This window comes from Oncorhynchus clarkii, chromosome 12, assembly GCF_045791955.1.
Source record: "Oncorhynchus clarkii lewisi isolate Uvic-CL-2024 chromosome 12, UVic_Ocla_1.0, whole genome shotgun sequence".
Lineage (NCBI taxonomy): Eukaryota > Metazoa > Chordata > Actinopteri > Salmoniformes > Salmonidae > Oncorhynchus > Oncorhynchus clarkii.
In genome coordinates, this window is record NC_092158.1 from 23,177,852 (window position 1) to 23,196,658 (window position 18,807).

At 41.5% G+C, this 18,807-nt stretch overlaps 1 protein-coding gene across 3 annotated transcripts in view; it reads left to right on the forward strand.

Annotated features, from left to right (window-relative positions):
* The window catches only part of LOC139421937 (calcium binding protein 1b), a 28,839-nt gene extending 11,386 nt beyond the window's left edge, over positions 1–17,453 (forward strand). The window contains exons 1-7 of one of the 3 annotated variants that reach the window (XM_071173076.1): positions 8,273–8,432; positions 9,351–9,381; positions 10,152–10,295; positions 10,836–10,945; positions 11,271–11,345; positions 11,478–11,550; positions 16,077–17,453. In XM_071173076.1, coding sequence (XP_071029177.1) covers positions 8,346–8,432; positions 9,351–9,381; positions 10,152–10,295; positions 10,836–10,945; positions 11,271–11,345; positions 11,478–11,550; positions 16,077–16,102 — 546 coding nt within the window. In that variant the 5' untranslated portion in view covers positions 8,273–8,345 and the 3' untranslated portion in view covers positions 16,103–17,453. Of the gene's footprint in view, positions 1–8,272; positions 8,433–8,567; positions 8,624–9,350; positions 9,382–10,151; positions 10,296–10,835; positions 10,946–11,270; positions 11,346–11,477; positions 11,551–16,076 lie in introns of those variants that run through there. The other 2 variants (XM_071173075.1, XM_071173073.1) reach the window with 2 other exon arrangements.
* Positions 17,454–18,807: the final 1,354 nt, after the last annotated feature.

Genomic DNA, 18,807 nt, shown 5'->3' on the forward strand with positions numbered 1-18,807 from the left:
GGATTGGATGACGGGAAAGAGAGAGAGCATGGATGACGGGAAAGAGAGAGAGCATGGATGACGGGAAAGAGAGAGAGCATGGATGACGGGAAAGAGAGAGAGCATGGATGACGGGAAAGAGAGAGATCATGGATGACGGGAAAGAAAGAGAGCATGGATGACGGGAAAGAGAGAGAGCATGGATGACAGGAAAGAGAGAGCATGGATGACGGGAAAGAGAGAGAGCATGGATGACGGGAAAGAGAGAGAGCATGGATGACGGGAAAGAGAGAGCATGGATGACATGGATGACAGGAAAGAGAGAGATCATGGATGACGCATGGATGAAGAAAGAGAGCATGGATGACGGGAAAGAGAGAGAGCATGGATGACAGGAAAGAGAGAGCATGGATGACGGGAAAGAGAGAGAGCATGGATGACGGAAAGAGAGAGCATGGATGACGGGAAAGAGAGAGAGCATGGATGACGGGAAAGAGAGAGAGCATGGATGACGGGAAAGAGAGAGAGCATGGATGACGGGAAAGAGAGAGATCGTGGATGACGGGAAAGAAAGAGAGCATGGATGACGGGAAAGAAAGAGAAAAATGAAAGGACTGGGTGTTAAAGGCAAGGGAAAAGGAGGTGTGGACAAGCTGCCATGATACATGTATAAGTATTGTCGTATCAACTGTAATTTCTGTCTTCAATATGTTTATAGCCCAAAGACTATTTATAGCCACAGATGGCTATTTATACAGTCCATTAATGGATGGTTGTGAAGGAGGTAGACATTTTCACTATTCAGTTAAATCCCCATTGAAATGTGACGGATTAGACCGTGAAATTCAAGAGACTGTGTAAAGACGTGTGTGTCTGTGCGCATGTGTGTGTTTATGTGTGTGAGTGCTAATGATGAATATTCATGGGAACCTGAGGCTGTCCGTAGCCACTGGAAGAGGAAATCAGGGAGACAGGGAAACAGGGAAAAGAGAGAGAGTGAAAGGGGACACAGAGGCAAGAGGCAGAAGAAGAGAATAGTAATATTGGCTAAGGTTGTATCATGATACCATGTGCTATGCTATTTGAAATGTTGACGGCAAACTACTCCCCATCCATTCTCCTTTAGAAAAAGGAGAAATCTTTTCATGAGCTTCTCACTTAACTATTCCTAGCATGGAATAAATTAGTTTCAAATGAAAGATGATACTTTCATTGCCATAAAAATAACAACCTATTTAACCTAATACATTTTTCAGACTTTTAATTAAAAAGGCTGTTATTTCAACTCAGGGTTTGATATGGTGTGTCGTCACCATAATCTCTCCCTACTTGGGCTGTTTACAGGTCACTGACTGAATCCTCCTCGGGTGATTTTCACATACAGATGCTATAAGGTCATCATCCCAAATCAACTTGTTTCTCAGGCTCTTCTCTCCTCCATAAGGAGCCAGACATATGGGTTATCCATTCTTCAATATCTACCCCAGATGAAACTAACATATAAGGTATAAAGTACATTATTAATGTAATATCTCTGAAGAACATCTGTATCTGACTTGTGAATATTGATGTGAATATTAAGGTAGCATTATAATATGGTAATAATTATAGGCAATTGGATGAGGAACTAAAAATGGACTGTAAAGGCAGATATATTCATCATATGGAGGTTACAGAATGAACCCACACTCACATACAGTACTGTAGTATAGTACATACATGGAATGAGAAAAAAGACATACCATGGCAGAATCATGAGAGATGATGCTACCAGCCCTACCAGTCCAGTCTCCTCTCCCTCCTCTCCCAAGCCATTTAGCTCACTAGATGGATCAAATGGGATTAACTTTGACCTCAAATCTTCATTAAACTGCAAAAGCAATTATTAACATCAAATTTCCTCTTAGAATTAGTGGCATGTCTCTCCGGTGGCAAACTGTATGTGTCTGCATGTGTGTGAATGTGGGTATGGAAATACTAATGCAAGCTTTCCTTTGTGTGCTGACTGTGCCTTGTTATGAAAGGAACATATAGAGGGATGTTGTATGGATGAGTGTATATCAGGAGGTGAACACAGTGAGCGTTATTGTTTATGTGAATTGGCACATAAACAGGTGTGTGTGTGTGTGTGTGTGTGTGTGTGTGTGTGTGTGTGTGTGTGTTATGCCTGTGCACACACTGGGCTGACATTATGAGAGCCAACGGCTCCTGTGTCTGATTTCTGATGTGTTCTGATGTTCACAATGAGCCTCCGGTGAGAGGCTGGATGAATCATCAGGAGTAAAACAGAGAGGCAGACAAAGAATAAATGAATAAAAGAGGTAGAGGATAGACGAGAGAAAGGACCTTGGTGTGTGTAACTATTGGGAAACGATTGACCAGTGGCAGCCACTGCAGGTGATTGCAGAGATTGCTATCAGCATACATGTGGTGCTTATTGCCTAAATGCTCAGAACCCTGTAGATATATAACAAGTGTGCAGTGATTTGTGGTGTGTGTTGTACATGTATGCATGTGTGTGTGTGTGGTCCATCATCCACATGCCTTTTATGTTAAATTATTGTGTATTTTGTAGAGCTTTGATCTCAATACTGTCCCTTCTAGCTTAAAATTACTTTGTGAGGAACGTACTCTTCTGTGTATGTGCATACGTGTGTAAGAGAAAGCGGGAGAGAGAGGAGGGGAGAGGAGCGGAGAGAGAGGGAGGAGGGGAGGGAGAGAGAAGGGGGAGAGGGGAAATAGGGGAAAGAGGGAGGGAAAAAGAGAGGGGGAAGAGAGAGAGAGGGTGCGTTATATTTTTAGCTCCACAGCCCCACATCCGTGAGTGTGTTTAATCGAGTGTATGCACGCGTGTGTGTTTGGATTACTGTCTCCAGTATCATGCTCGGGGGAAGGTAATATGCTTGTCCGAACAAGCTTCTTTGTCACTCTCTTGCTTTGTAGAGATGGTTTGAAACTGTGCAACAGAGTGAGGAAGAGACGAGAGGGGGAGGGAGAAAAAGAGAGAGGCTGAGGGAGAGAGAGAGGATGGTGAGCTAATGAATAAGCAATCTTGTATTTTCTACTTTGAGCTCTTGCATCTCGCTAAGACACGCATGCCTGCCTCCTCTCCCTCTCATGTCTTTGTCTCTCTGATCTTTCATTCTTTGTTGCATTTCTTTGCTTTCCTCCATTTAAGTTTACCTCCCCTCTTTCCTCTCTACCTCTCTCACCATGACTCCCAGTGTCCTTCCCTCTAGGTCTTCTGTGGATCTTGTGCAACCTCACTTTCCCGCTCTTTGTGTCTCTCTCTCCCCCTAAATTCCCTTTTGTCTTAGTTTGTGACCCACTGAACCTCCTTTCTCTTTATCCCATGCATGCATAGAAACACATGCACATGCAAACACAAACGCATACACACACACCACACAGACATACTAACACAGACACGGTTAGACACACAACGAGAGGGACTTACCATGGGGAACTCAGTCAAATCTCACTTCTCCAAGAAGGTAAGGTTTTGTGTACTGTGTTCTGGCTGTGGACCACCTGAACCCCTGACTGTCTGTGGTGCATGTCTGTCTCACACTGTCCTTAACTTGACTGGAGGCTATTGGACCACACTGGACATGGATTTTTTTTGTATTGACTGTGGGGCATCTCTGCCAGTCTTCTGGTCTGAGGAGCTGTGCTCTCGCTGTTACAGACTAGTTATGAATATTAGAGGAGACAGGACAACCTAGTGTCTCATGCTATGGTCTCATCAACCCCACTGAACCTCAAAGACCAAAATAGTCAGCTGACCAGCGTAGAATACTGACTGAAGCTTGAAATATTTTGTGGACAGGAAGACGACAGTATAGTTGTACATGGACAATATATGAACTCTACCACGCATTAGGACTACATTGTGACTGTTTTTACATATTTATTTGTCATAGATGTGAATATAACAGTTGTGCTGGAGTGACTGTGTGGGAGTCCTTAGTGTAGTAGACAGTGTCTTGTGTTGTTCTTGAATCCGATAGCTGGGATGAGTGGTGTCACTGAGCAGGCTCCTGTCATGATCAACCACATGTTTCAAGCATCAACACTTCACATCGTCAGAGGGGATTATGTGGCGCAGACATACCAACAGGTGGCGCTATAGTCTTGAACCATGCCTGCAGGAGCATGATGGATTTTAGCCTGATCTTAACAGACGCCCTGCACAACGCAGGTTGGGTTTCCAACCAGTTAATGTTCATTGTACTATAAATGGACTATAGAATGGATATATTGGACTTATCATGAAGGGATTTTTACATTATCTGCCAGTAGTATATGATTAGTCCATGTACAACAATAATTCAGTGATTTAACAGAAGGATCAACAATGACAGCCATAGCTCTTTAGCCATCTAGTAACTGCACAGTAAAGACAGGATTTCATGTTCAGTGGGAGCATTGCTTCACCACACATCAGTGAGATTCATCCCCTTCAGCAGCTGTACATCCTTGAGCGTGTACAGTACAATATGACAAGCAACTGTTGAAGCCATCTTGTAGCGAGGGAAGTTACTGCTTCTCACATTAGAATATTGTTTTAGCTGTCATTTCAACGTAATACATTTTTTTTAAACATTAGTAGAGATTGGTGACACAATGGACCATCAGATAATCAGCACTGCTTCGTGTATCACTTGCTGATGTGCCCTGTGTAGCAGGGCATGAGCTGGCGCTGGAAATGCCACTGTAACAGATGGAGTGTGAAGGTCATGTACATTGGAGGGCAAATGCTGTGTGTGTGTGTGTGTGTGGGGGGGGGGGGGGGGGGGGGGTCTGGAAAATGGGCAGGGATAGAGGGGGAGAATCTCATAATCATACTCCTTGTGTCCTCTCCTTATTCTCAAAACCCATTGGATGAGAAAGCCAGAGGTTTCTCCCCTCTTACTTTCTCTTCTAATGGGTTTTGAGAAGTAGGCGAGGTGAGAGGACACGAGGAGTATGCAATTAGGATTCTCCCATAAAGAGCTCTCTAGCTGGAGAGAAAGGCCATTTTTTGGGGGGGGGGACAAACAATGGAAGGAGATGTGACTCACCACCTGGATTCGGTCTTATGAAGCAAAATTTGAATTTCAGTTTTTTTTTTACATTGGATAAAAGTAGAGACTCAGAGATACAAAATGGTATATCATACACTGCATTTGAGGAACAATGGGAAAATAATTCTGCTTTGAAAGTTGATAAACTTGTAAACTCACTTTTGAGAAAATTGCATTTTAGTGTTTCGGTGAGAGAGCTCTTCTTCGTCTACACCTATTCAGCATCGTTCACACCCTCTTAACCCCACCTATCTTGTTGCATTCAGAGCGCACGCTTGATGCTCTGGCTGATGATTTGTTTACCTCTGGATAACATGAAAACAGCCTAACCAGCTCTGCTTACAACAATTTCATTGTTTTTTTGCCGATGTTTACTGACACTGGCCATAGTCAACAGGTATTGTACATTTTAGCTTAAGACATGTAGCTAGCTACCTAAGTAAACAAAGAACCTGGTTAGGTAAACAACGTGTAAGATCACACACACAATCACGTTAGCTTATGAGCCAGCCACCTAACGTTAGCTAGGGAGCCAGGCCGCTAACGCTAACTAACAGTACACTTTAGCTTGAAATGAAATCACTTTGTCAAAATTAGAAACGTGTAATATCTGAAAATGTAGCTAGCTAATCTTACCCGTATACATCATGCATGATGGACGCGTCTCCCTGTCACCGATCCATGCCACAAATGTCCTTAGTTTGAAGACGTAATCTGGAAACATGTGTTTTCCCATCTCTTTAGCTATCATACTCTCTTTCCACTGATTTCAAAACTCGATCCTCCAGAAAGTGGAGAGCAACACTTATGCAGCTACATTTAAAAAAAAAAAAAGCCGCGTACAACAGGATTACCAACACAGACTGACCAACTGAAATAGACAAAAGCGTTAATTGAACCTATTTTTAACTAGGCAAGTCGGTTAAGAACAAATTCATATGCCTAATTTCCTGAATCAGTTCATATTAGAGGCATGTCATATAGATAGACAGTAATTTACCAGGCAAAAGTTTGAACACACCTACTCATTCAAGGGTTTTTCTTTATTTGTACTATTTTCTACATTGTAAAATAATTGTCAGACATCAAAACTATGAAATAATACATATGGAATCATGTAGTAAACAAAAAATTGTTAAACACATTATTATTCAAAGTAACCACCCATTGCCTTGATGACAGTTTTTCACACTCTTGGCATGCATCTCTTTTCACATTTGTCCTCAAAGATCAACTGACAGCATTTTAGCAACATTACATATTATTAAAATCTGTTCATATACACCCCCAGGAAGAATATGACACTATTTCTTTTGTTATATTTTCTGACAGGCGAGCACTTAGATATGGCCATTTTCACGTTTTCATAAATTCTTAGAATGTTTGGGAATTACTTAAAATACAGCGTTTGTGAAAATTCTATAGCATTATAGAGTGGGAAAGCGGACGTAAGTTTGGACAATTAAGACACTGCAGTCAATAAAACCTAATAAAAACTTCTGTCTTGTCCAGGACCGGAGTCTACGCAGACCGGTGAGCCATAGCCAATCAGGGCTACAGTAGGCAAATAAGCCATTTGTCACACAGGCCTGCCATCATTCACTTTTAACTGGACAGTGTGTTTACAGGAAGTTGCAACAGCATGACTTTAGACCATTAGAACACATTCGCCAAATGCCACAAGATACATCTGAATGTATTTCTGCATATATCTAAATAGTCGTCTTAAATTTGGGAACTTTTGTTAGTTTTTACCAAAATATTGAGACATTGAAACTGAAACAGTGCATCCCGAATGGAGGCAGCAAACAATGTACCAACCTGATAGCAATATTGTTCAGACTACCAAGAAATGTATTGGTGAATTATATGAATCATACATTAAACTGAATCCATCTATTCTGCCAACAATGCTGTCAGTTCCACTTTAAGTTAACTGCTCAGTGTTCCATGTATAGTGACACTTTCTGTCATAAGCCAGTCAGCATTCTAGTCTCTTACCACAGCTCCTCTCTGTCCACTGATGCCACTTTTCTCTTTGTCTGTCATTACACTGCCGAAAGGTTGGCCCTTATTTTTTTACTTTTAAAGGTTTCTTATGGTGGCCGATGTTCCCTTTGTTACGTCCGTCGTTGGAATGAGACCAAAGCGCAGAGTGGAAAGTGTACATCTTACACCCCCCCCCCCCAAAAAAGCTAACCCGAACCTAAAGTTCTGCAGGCTACACAGCACCCATACAAAATCAAGATCCCACAAACTCAGGTGGAAAACAGGCTGCCTAAGTATGATTTGCAACCAGAGACAACGATAGACAGCTGCCTCTGATTGGGAACCATACCCGGCCAACAAAGAAAGATAAAACTAGAATGCCCACCCAAATTACACCCTGACCTAACCAAATAGAGAAATAAACAGGCTCTCTGAGGTCATGGCGTGACACCCTTCCTATTTAATTAACCTGTGGCTCTGTCTGTAATTAGGTCTGTGCATTGTATGGCCTGTCACTGCCCCCTGGTCCACAGACAAATTAGTCATTATAATGTAATGGCTGGATGTATTTCATTCTTTCCATGATTGGGACAATGGTTAATTGGAATGAGCACAAAGCCATCCATCCGTCTCTTTTATATGCGTGTGGCTTTCCTGTCATGAATAAAACCCTGTATTTAAATGGTATTTAGACAAAATTATGTATTGAGAACCCTACATTTTTAACACAGGGATCATTGTGCCACTATTACATTGTGCATATGTCAAAAGCAGAATGGCTTGCAGATATATGTTTGGGTCTCCCTGCGTGCCCTCTCTTGGATTGTGCTGATTGTCTAAGTTAGCTGTTGTGTCTCTTTGATTATCTAACCCTAGCAGTGTGCTGAGTCAAATCAGTGTCCTCAGCAGTACGGAGACATCTTTGGGATGGATGGGTGGCATTAATTGCCCCGTTCACTGAACCCAATCCCTGACTGGGTTCCTTCCACATGACTGACTGACTAGCCCCATTACTATCCTGACCTCTGACCTCACTCACAGGGACTAACAGACATGTTCTCAGCCTCTCCACCACCACCTCCACTTCCATCCACCCACCCTCATACCAGCTAGCCCCTTGTTGTTGACTGACTCCTTGTTGTCCATCCACAAGCTGAGTCACAGTCTGTATCCCTGTCTCTGCCCCTGCGCCTCTATCTCCTGGCCCCACACCCTGGATATCTGTGACCCCAGGACCAGAAGAAGAACTACAGAGCAGTGCAGTCCTGTGAGGAGGGGACTGGGGGGGGCTATCTTGAGCCACTAGTTGCTATGGCTCAGAATGGAGGCAACATGCACAACGTACTGGGGCCTGCCTGCATCTTTCTACGCAAGGGCTTCGCTGAGAGCCGGCAGGCTGTACGTAAGTCCAGACACAAACAGACACATGCCCATAATGCATGCAGAGACACATTTACAGTTTGTAGTTACATGTAAGAAAATAAACATTTTCATACAAACTTACACACAATCATACAGACATTTTGTCTTTGTCTGCTTCTTTTTCACCCACGTTGACCAATACACTCCTTATGGACTCAAAGAAGAAGGTAATGGACTCAAAATATCCACAGTAACCTACATATAGAATGCTTGTCAGTTGGTGTGAAAATGAGCGCGTGCGACTGTGTGTGAGTGATGGCACTCACTGCCATTTGTGCCACTCTGATAGAATGTAAGTCGTTGTGTTCCACGTAGTATTGCCTTGACGGAATGTTAGACTGATTACTAATGTCTGTGGAGCAGCAACAGGGTCATCTGTCTTCGTCTGTATCCGTCTCACTGTGATCAGTAGACTCAGTAGCAAGGCATTGTCATTAAGGGAAGATGTGCACTGACCTCTCCTTGGTAGACTGGCACCGTTCATAGCCTGTCATGATGATGTGTTCTGTTCTGTGATGCTATTAGGGGATGCAGGGGTGGGGTCGAGCTAATTCAAAGGCTAGACATTAATCTTAAGAGAGAACAAATGGAACTCCTTCATCCTATGTTCCCCCAGGACTCACCACCAACCCTCAAAGTTGGCATGCACCTCTCAGCTAAGTAGATGGGCTACTCAAGCATCAAACAAATGCTCTAAACTAAGTTGCATTTGGGTTCATCATTACATGATTTAACACAAAAAAAACTGTGATTGCACATGTAACAAAAGTACTCTACGATGTATAACGATTGTTAAGTTGATGATATCTCACACAAGAGTTTTGTACTGTCATGAGCCATCAATTGTGGAATGCCACTTGCTGGATCCTAACCCTGACTTTTGATTCTTTACAGGATAGAGAGCTGAGGCCGGAGGAGATGGATGGTAAGTTTCATTATACAGGAGCAAACAGTATGAATTACAATGAGCTTACATATTGCATATTGGTCTGTAGCATTCCCAGGGGAGAACAACTGCCCCCTCTCATTGAAGCCACCAAAGTCCAAGGCTGACCACGGTACTGTAGGCAAGGTTAGATCCCTCATTATAGTGAATGGAAAAATGGCAATCTTCGTGGTCAAGCTTTGTGTAATACACCAGATGTAGGTCCCTGAATCAAATATTTTAAAATCGCACACAGAAGTGACAAGGATAATTTAGTTGCTAATGGCAGCCTGCAGTAACCCAGTCGGCCTTCAACTGCATTACTCAATGAGAGGGAGCAGCACTGAGAACCTGCAACGTCACTTCCTAGTGTAGCTCAAACTGCTCATTTTGTGTCTCCATGAGATGCTATCTTAACCGACTTCATTTGGCTTCAATGCGCTATTGAGTCTTCACATAGGAATGAATGGTGTCATGTGATCAATGGCTTTGTACATTCATATATACAGTCATTGAGCAGTTCTTACTGGTTTAGATCCATACAAACAAAGGATCTGCCTGACCTTGGTAAAATCTCATTCTCGTGTTGAGTACATTTGGAATATTTTCAGCCTGCGGACTGTTTCAAGCTTACCTCTCACTCTCCCTGTCATGTGTATTATAACACCACACTCATTGTAGTGTAGTAAAACAATAAGCCAACTGATGGTTTTTATAATGTGATTAAAAAGCACAATTGATATTTCTCCATCTATGCTTTCCTTTCTCAGAGTTGCGCGAGGCTTTTAAAGAGTTTGACAAAGACAAAGATGGCTTCATTGGCTGTAAAGACCTAGGCAACTGCATGAGAACCATGGGCTACATGCCTACTGAGATGGAGCTGATAGAACTGAGCCAGCAGATCAACATGAACTGTGAGTAACCATACGTACGGTATGTGTGTCTATAAAAGAGAGCAATATGGGAGGTCCTGCGTTCCTTTTTTCTATGCTCTTGCATTTTCCTCTATCCTTTTCTCTTTTGTTACACTATCATGTTATGTCCTTTCTTCCTTCTTTCTCTCTATCTCTAATTCATGCTCTATGTACCCCTGTCCCCCCCCGTCCCCTTCCACTAACACACACTAAAAGACACTTGCACACACCATTACACACAGAGGCTCTGAACATTCAAGGTCCAATACCTCTGATGTTGATCCCTTTAACAATTAACCTTGAAAAGAAGATAACATTCGCTTCCATAAATACTATCTGGGCTTGGAGAAAATTGATGACTGAATATGATGTAGACATGATAGTAGCTTAAATTTTGCCAGTCTTTTCTCTTTCTCTCTCCTCTTAAAAAAAGCTGCATATTTCTGACATTGTACAAAAGTCCCTGTATGTATTCTTGTGACATGTTTTGTGAATTTATATCTGACATCCTTCAACCTACGTTTACTCTTCATCACACAGTGGGAGGACATGTGGACTTTGAGGACTTTGTGGAGTTGATGGGGCCCAAACTCCTGGCTGAAACAGCAGATATGATCGGGGTCAAGGAGCTAAGGGATGCTTTCAAAGAGGTGAGGATAAGAGATTGAGAGAGAGAAGGGTGGTATGAATGGAAAAATAAGACAGAGAGAGATAGGAATAGAGTGAGATTATTATTTATTTTTTTACATATAAATTATATAATAGAGAAAGAAAGAACAAAATCCAAAGGGGATGAAAGAAAGCTAGAAATATTTAAGCTAATATAAATTTGATTAAGTGAGGAGAAGCATTCATGTGTATGGGGAACTCATTAGTAATATAGGAAAGACGACTGTATTGGGGAAAGAGCAGAATACAATACTGCATGATTAACTAGTTAATTATTCATTATTCTATTCTCTCCTTCTCTCTCAGTTTGACACAAATGGTGATGGCCAGATCAGCACATCTGAACTCAGAGAAGCAATGAAGAAACTTTTAGGTCAACAGGTAAGAAAAGTGGTCCTTCTGTTTGAGTTTTTCCGTCTTTCACTCAATCTGTCCATGCATCTGTCTGATCATGTCTCACTGTAGCCTACATTTGAGTAGTGCTTTTTCTCGGTTCTTTCCCTATTCTACTAGGTTGGTCATAGAGACCTTGAGGACATCCTACGGGACATTGACCTGAATGGAGACGGCCATGTCGACTTTGAAGGTGAGCTACAGTATCTCAGTGGGTTCTAAGACACCTCTCTGTAGGATGTTATTTGACAGGTATTACAGTGCATTCGGAAAGTATTCAGACCCCTTGACTTTTTCCAAATATTTTTTTACGTTACAGCCTTTGTTACATTACAGCCTAAAATTAAATAGTTTTTTCCCCCTCATCAATCTACAAACAATACCCCATAATGACAAAGCAAAAACAGGTTTTTATACATTTTTGCAAATTTATAAAAAATACAAAGCTGTCGTGTCTTTGGCTATGCTGGATTAAGTGATATGACATGCTATTCTTTAAAATCATTTGTCTGTAATTACCTGATTAAGGGGCGGCAGGGTAGCCTAGTGGTTAGAGCGGTGGACTAGTAACCGCAAGGTTGCAAGTTCAAACCCCCGAGCTGTCGTTCTGTCGGGCCTCTGAACAGGACCCTGTTCCTAGGCCGTCATTGAAAATAAGAATTTGTTCTTAATTAACTGACTTGCCTAGTTAAATAAATAATCAGGTGAATGATTAGGTGAATCATCAATAGCAGTCAATATTTAATCGTCACTTTATTCAGTCTCATCTGAAAGTTGTAAATTCTTGACGAACCGTGGCTAACAAGTTGAATCAGCAATACAACATTTGGTTTAATTATTTATTTACTAAATACCTAAATAATCACACATCATACATTGATTACAAATGATGTCATAAAGAAAACGTCCCTGTTGGACGGAACAGATACGACAGCTGGTTACACAAAGAGAGGGGGTTGGGTTTGAGTGAAAGAGCGGGAAGACTGAATAACAAAGGCAGAAGGTATGCTAGTGGTGAGCTGGAGCGTGGTAGAATGAATACTCTGTCCATCCTCTCCTAGCCCACTTTTAGCGACTGCTGCTAATTCAACGGCTAGGAGGTATCACTTCTGGAGTGAATAAGAGTTCAAAGTTCATACCAAGGTGCCATACTTTTAAGCTCATGCTATATTCTGGCTGGTATAGTCGAAATTCATCCTTCCGGGGTGTAGGTCATCACCTTCACAATGAAATTCGATTCTAATTTTGTTAGGTTCTCTAAGATTGGCTTAGTTCTGTAGGTGGTCTTTGTCCTTTCAACATGGGGAACTCAAGTCCACACGTCTTTGGAACAGCTTATTATCTGAGCCCTTTTAACGTAGGACTGTCGCCCTAATTTTCTTGGAACAGAAAGTTACAGTTTTGTCAAGGGCTTTATATAGGAGGGGAGAGAAGGGCGTGTTTCATAGTTTATAACCAATGTCTGTTCACATGGGCAGGGCCACTGAGTTGAGCATAGTTTACTCTATGACAAACCGTTCTCTCATTAAGAAGCTACATTTAATCTTTTCACAAATAGTTTCATATTTAAACATTTAAATTGCACAACAATTCCATGTGAATCTGATAACAAAAATTTGTAGACTTTCCAAGATACAGTTTATGTCGTCCTATCATCAGTAATAATGTCTCAGACGCCAACTGATCTGGCATCATATTCATTTAGTACCAACACATATTTATAGCTGGTTGGATTACCGAAATATGGTTCCTTTCCCCCCACCTTTTGATGTTCCCAGACTCTATTTGTAACAAAGGAGAAAGGTATTTATGATGGTGTCATAAACCTCATCCACAGGCCATCGTCATGACAGTTCTGTCAGGTGTCGTTGCTCAGCTATTTTTAGGTTTCCAGAGATGTTCAATCGGGTTCAAGTCCGGGCTCTGACTGGGCCACTCAAGGACTTTCAGAGACTTGTCTTGAAGCCACTCCTTCGTTGTCTTGGCTGTGTGCTTCGTGTTGTTGTCCTATTGGAAGGTGAACCTTCACACCAGTCTGAGGTCCTGAGCACTCTGGAGCAGGTTTTCCTCAAGGATCTCTCTGTACTTTGCTCCGTTCATCTTTCCCTCAATCTTGTCTAGTCTTACAGTCCCTGCTGCTGAATAATATCACCACAGCATGATGCTGCCACCACCAGGCCTCAGCGTAGGGATGGTGCCAGGTTTCAGCGTAGGGATGGTGCCAGGGTTCCTCCAGACGTGATGCTTGGCATTCAGGCCAAAGAGTTCAATCTTGGTTTCATCAGACCAGATAATCTTGTTTCTCATGGTCTGACATTCTTTAGGTACCTTTTGGCAAACTCCAAGCGGGCTGTCATGTGCCTTTTACTGCAGAGTGGCTTCCGTCTGGCCACTCTACTATAAAATCCTGAGTGCTGCCGAGATGGTTGTCCCATCTCCACAGAGGAAATCTGGAGCTCTGTCAGAGTGACCATCGGGTTCTTGGTCACCTCCCTAACCAAGACCCTTTTCCCCCAATTGCTCAGTTTGGCCGGGCTCTAAGAAAAGTCTTGGTGGTTCCAAACTTCTTCCATTTAAGAATGATGGAGGCCACTGTGTTCTTGGGGACCTTCAATGTTTTGGTACCCTTCTCCAGATCTGTGCTTCGACACAATCCTGTCTCGGAGCTCTACAGACAATTCCTTCGACCTCATGGCTTAGTTTTTTCTATTTTTTCTCTGACATGCACTGTCAACTGTGGGACCTTATATAGACAGGTGTGTGCCTTTCCAAATCATGTCCAATTAATGGAATTTACCACAGGCGGACTCCAATCAAGTTGTAGAAACATCTCAAGGATGATCAATGGAAACAGTATGCAGCTGAGCTCTATTTTGAGTCTCATAGCAAAGGGTTTGAATAATTTTGCAAATAAGGTATTTATGTTTTTCTTTTTTATATACTTTTGAAAGCATTTCTAAAAATCTATTTTTTGCATTGTCATTATGCGGTATTATGTGTAGATTGATGAGGGAAAAATTTAATTTAATAAATTTTGGAATAAGGCTGTAATGTAACAAAATGTGGAAAAAGTCAAGGGGTCTGAATACTTTCCGAATTCACTTTATGTTCATTATTATTTTGTTGTATGATATTGCAGCGCTTGACAAATCCCGGTCATGGTCCACTGTTCATATCAGGGGAGAATGACAGCCCCCTCTCATTGAAGCCATTGAAGTTCAATGGCCACTGCGGTATTGCAGTTAGCAGAAAACAGGATGTCACACTATACTGTAGTATGTGGAAAAATTGCAATCTTCTTGGTCAAACTTTGTGTAAATAACAAAAAAAAATCGAAGACGATCATGATACCAATAATTGCTTCTAATACACCAGATGTAGGTCCTTGAACCAATTATTTGAAAATTGCACACAGAAGGAGTTATAAGAATAATTGAGTTGCTAATGGCAGCCTGCAGTACCCGGTCAGCCTTCAAATTGAGTTCCTAATGAGAGTCAGCAGCACTGATCAAGCCTACAACGTCACTACCTAGAATAGCTCAAACTGCACATGTTATTTCTTCATGATATGCCATCTAAACCTTAATTTGGCTTCAATGCGCTATTGAGTGTTCAAATAGGAATTAATGGTGTCACATGATTGATGGTTTTGTCCATTCATATATACAGTCCAGAGGAGGCTGTTGGAGGAACGATAGGACAGGCTCATTGTAATGGCTAGAATGGATAAAAGGGAATGGTAGGAAACACATCAAACAAATATTTTTGCCAGTGCTGGCGTTGCAGACGGATATATCGGGCTGCTAATATATATATATATATTTTTTTTCTCCAATTTTTCAGGGGGTGCTGCAGCACCCTCTTATGGCTATGCCAATAATCCCATCACAATAATCCTGTCACACACACACATACCCAAGCACATGCATATACACACCCTCTCAGTGCCAATCCCCACAGATACAGTTTGAGGCAGGCTGATACTCTAGCATCATGCTAAGAGCGAGGTGGGAGGATGAAGGGAGTCAGGCTGTCTGTCAGATTATCTCCACACCAAAGGATTATGTCACCTCACAGATTACCAGGAGAACAAGGGAAGCATACTGCCAGTGGGACAAAAATAGCAATGTGCTGGTATTCTTACTAGAGTCATCCGTATGCTCTGCGTTCTCCAAACGTTAGTTTCGCCCACACGTCTTACGCTCTAAATACATTCATATTTATAATCCACAGTGCTCATTTAGAAATAGAATCGTTGCTATGAAAATGTATTTATTTTTATTGGCTGATAGCAGCACATACAGTGCTTAAAAGCACTGTGACCTTCAGTACCATGCATTCCCTACACGTTAGGACATAATTACAAATCTTTTGTAGACTGCAAATTGACCGCAAGAAGCCCAAACAGATATAACGTTTGACTGAAACATCATAATTTCAAACACTGCTTACATTTGTTTATGATCTCATATACAGTATCTCTCTATTATGCGTGGGAATACTATGGAACAGATTTCCAAAATTAAAATCTCTTGGAGCTGATCTGCTGGTGTTTTACAGTCTTTTATGGGGGGGGCAAATAAAATCACCTGTGGGCCAAATTCACCAGTTGGGGATCAGCCCCTAAACTTTACGTGAATCATGTTCACACTCTTTCCCTGTTGTTGTATTAATGTCTCTCAGTTTTATTAATCTCTCTCTTTTACGAATCTCCCTCAGAGTTTGTGCGCATGATGTCTCGCTGAGTGTAGGTCATGATACCGACTGGTTCCTTTCCTGGTAAGAGAGGATGAGAAGGAGAAGAAGAAGTGAAGGAGAGGCAGAGATGGCAGCGCCCTTACCGACAGACCTCTTACCTCAGACTTCTGAACTACAGAAGGAGAAAACGACATATCAACCCCGCTCTGCTACTGCCACATCTGAAGACATGCACAGAAGCTGAAGGAACAACATCAGTGATCATGATGATGCTGTTACTGCTGTCTCTAAGAGCAAAACAGAACAACAGCCAGCCTCCCACAGTTTTACATTGTACATTTCAGATATTAGAGAAAACATATCTAGGTGTTTACAGGGTCTAAAGAGCAATGTGATGTTTGAGCTACTTACACTCATAGCAATGGTTGGTTAATGCTGTAGCAAAGTAAAGGAGACACATTTACATTTTCAACACTTTCTTACTTATGCCAACGTCTCCTATAACTAGTCTAAAGCAGCATATTCCCCTCTGGGACTTTGGACTCCTAAAATAAACTTTTTAGTGGCAATATTATTATATCAGTGTACCAACTCTCAAAATATGTATTGTTTGTGTGTGCGTTCATGTGTGTTTGTGCACCTCAATTATCCTTTACTGTAAGATTTCATATGTCTTAAGCTACTGTACAGTTAGTGTCAAACCCATGGCATATGCTGGCTCTATCTTGAATTACATGCCATGTATTACCACGGATGCACTTTTTTAGATTTTATCATTATCAACACATATCGAGTTACATTATACGATTTTTGAACATAGATGGGTACCTGCTTTGATAAATGGAAGATCTGTTTCTTGAGAAGCGAATACTCTGGGGAATGCGGTAGCAATCATAATGAATTGGTTTCTTCGGGCCAACCCAATACACAGTTTTGCACATTGTTTTGCATGAATACTAAGAATGCATGCTCCACTTATGATTTAACCAGACACACTGTCACTCCCCATGCAAATAAACAATGTGCACCACAAACAAACATACACACAGTATATTATTGTGGTGATCAACATAACACTGAAACCTGTGTGAGAATGTGTGTGTGTGTGTGTGTGTGTGTGTGTGTGTGTGTGTGTGTGTGTGTGTGTGTGTGTGTGTGTGTGTGTGTGTGTGTGTGTGTGTGTGTGTGTGTGTGTGTGTGTGTGTGTGTGTGTGTGTGTGTGTGTGTGTGTGTGTGTGTGTGTGTGTGTATTTATGTACTGATGAGAGTGTGTATGTATGAGTGCTTGTGTATTTTTTTGTGCGAGTCTCCCTTAGGCAGTCTTATTTGTGACTTTGCATGTGTCTTACTTGTGTGATTCTATGCATGCCAAATAGTAAAACAATTTGTAGCATAGTAGATGAGAATAAAGATTTTTGTTGCAAAAACACTGTGTGTGTGTATGTCTTTGTGTGTGTGCGTGTGTGTGTGTGTGTGTGTGTGTGTGTGTGTGAGACCTCTATCTGCATTCAGAGCAGAAAACAGTCAGACAGAACCTGAACTAGCTGGATATACACCCATTAGCTTATAGGTTGCAAAAACCTGTCAGATCAGAAATAATATCCTTGATTATAAAATATTTAGAGAATATGAATATGCATAGACCGACTCGAATTTCAACAGGGACAACTCCAATAAAGTGTTTTTTCTCAACGTTGCTGGGATGTCACGTGCATCACACTTATATCTGTACACTCGTAATAACCTAAGCATTACTAAACTTATATTAGATCAAATAAGCCTCACATATCAAAATAGCAATTCCTTTTATCTTAACTAATTTCGACACTCATTGCCCCCCCCCCAAAATAAAAAACTCCCTCACTTGCTTAATAATTAATGATCTGCTAAACTTGGGCAGATTTGGGGCGAAAAAAACTCTCTCACGTCACCTCTTCTTTGCTACTAGCTAGAAAGGTACATTTATTTTTTTGTTGGTGGAGAAAACAGTTTGCAGATTTTAAGCAAATTTCAGCCATTCTACACAGTTTGGCATGGAGCTGAGAGACAATTTTACAGTTTTAATTCTTGCAATTCTATGCATTTTTCCATAGCTAATGCTATGTTCCTCTGGTCAAACATTAGAACAAAACCAATGGGCATGTGCCCTGATGCCCGGTTTTTGATTCTCCCAGACTGTCTAACTTTTATTTGATTGTTGTCAAATATGGTATTATTAAAAAATATGTATAGTTCCATTTCTTTTCTGCATGCTTTCTATCTGGTTTTGGTTGTTTAAATTGACACTGAAACTGCTTTTTCATCCTGAAAACGAACACTAAGAGACCTGCCTAATCATTTTCAATACAGAAAAAAACTGTAATTTGCCCCATATTAAAGGAATAGTTCGAGATTTTATCAATAAAAGCATGTATCTACTTCCCCAGAGTCGGGGAAGTACAGTTCCTGTAGACTTCCAGTCATAGATATCATCCTAACCAACTTGCCCTCTAAATACACCTCTGCTGTTTTCAACCAAGATCTCAGCGATCACTGCCTCATTGCCTGCATCCGTAATGGGTTAGCGGTCAAACAACCTCCACACATCACTGTCAAACGCTCCCTGAAACACTTCAGCGAGCAGGCCTTTCTAATCGACCTGGCCGGGGTATCCTGGAAGGATATTGATCTCATCCCGTCAGTAGAGGATGCCTGTTTTTATTTATTTAAATGCCTTCCTCACCATCTTAAATAAGCATGTGTAACGATATTC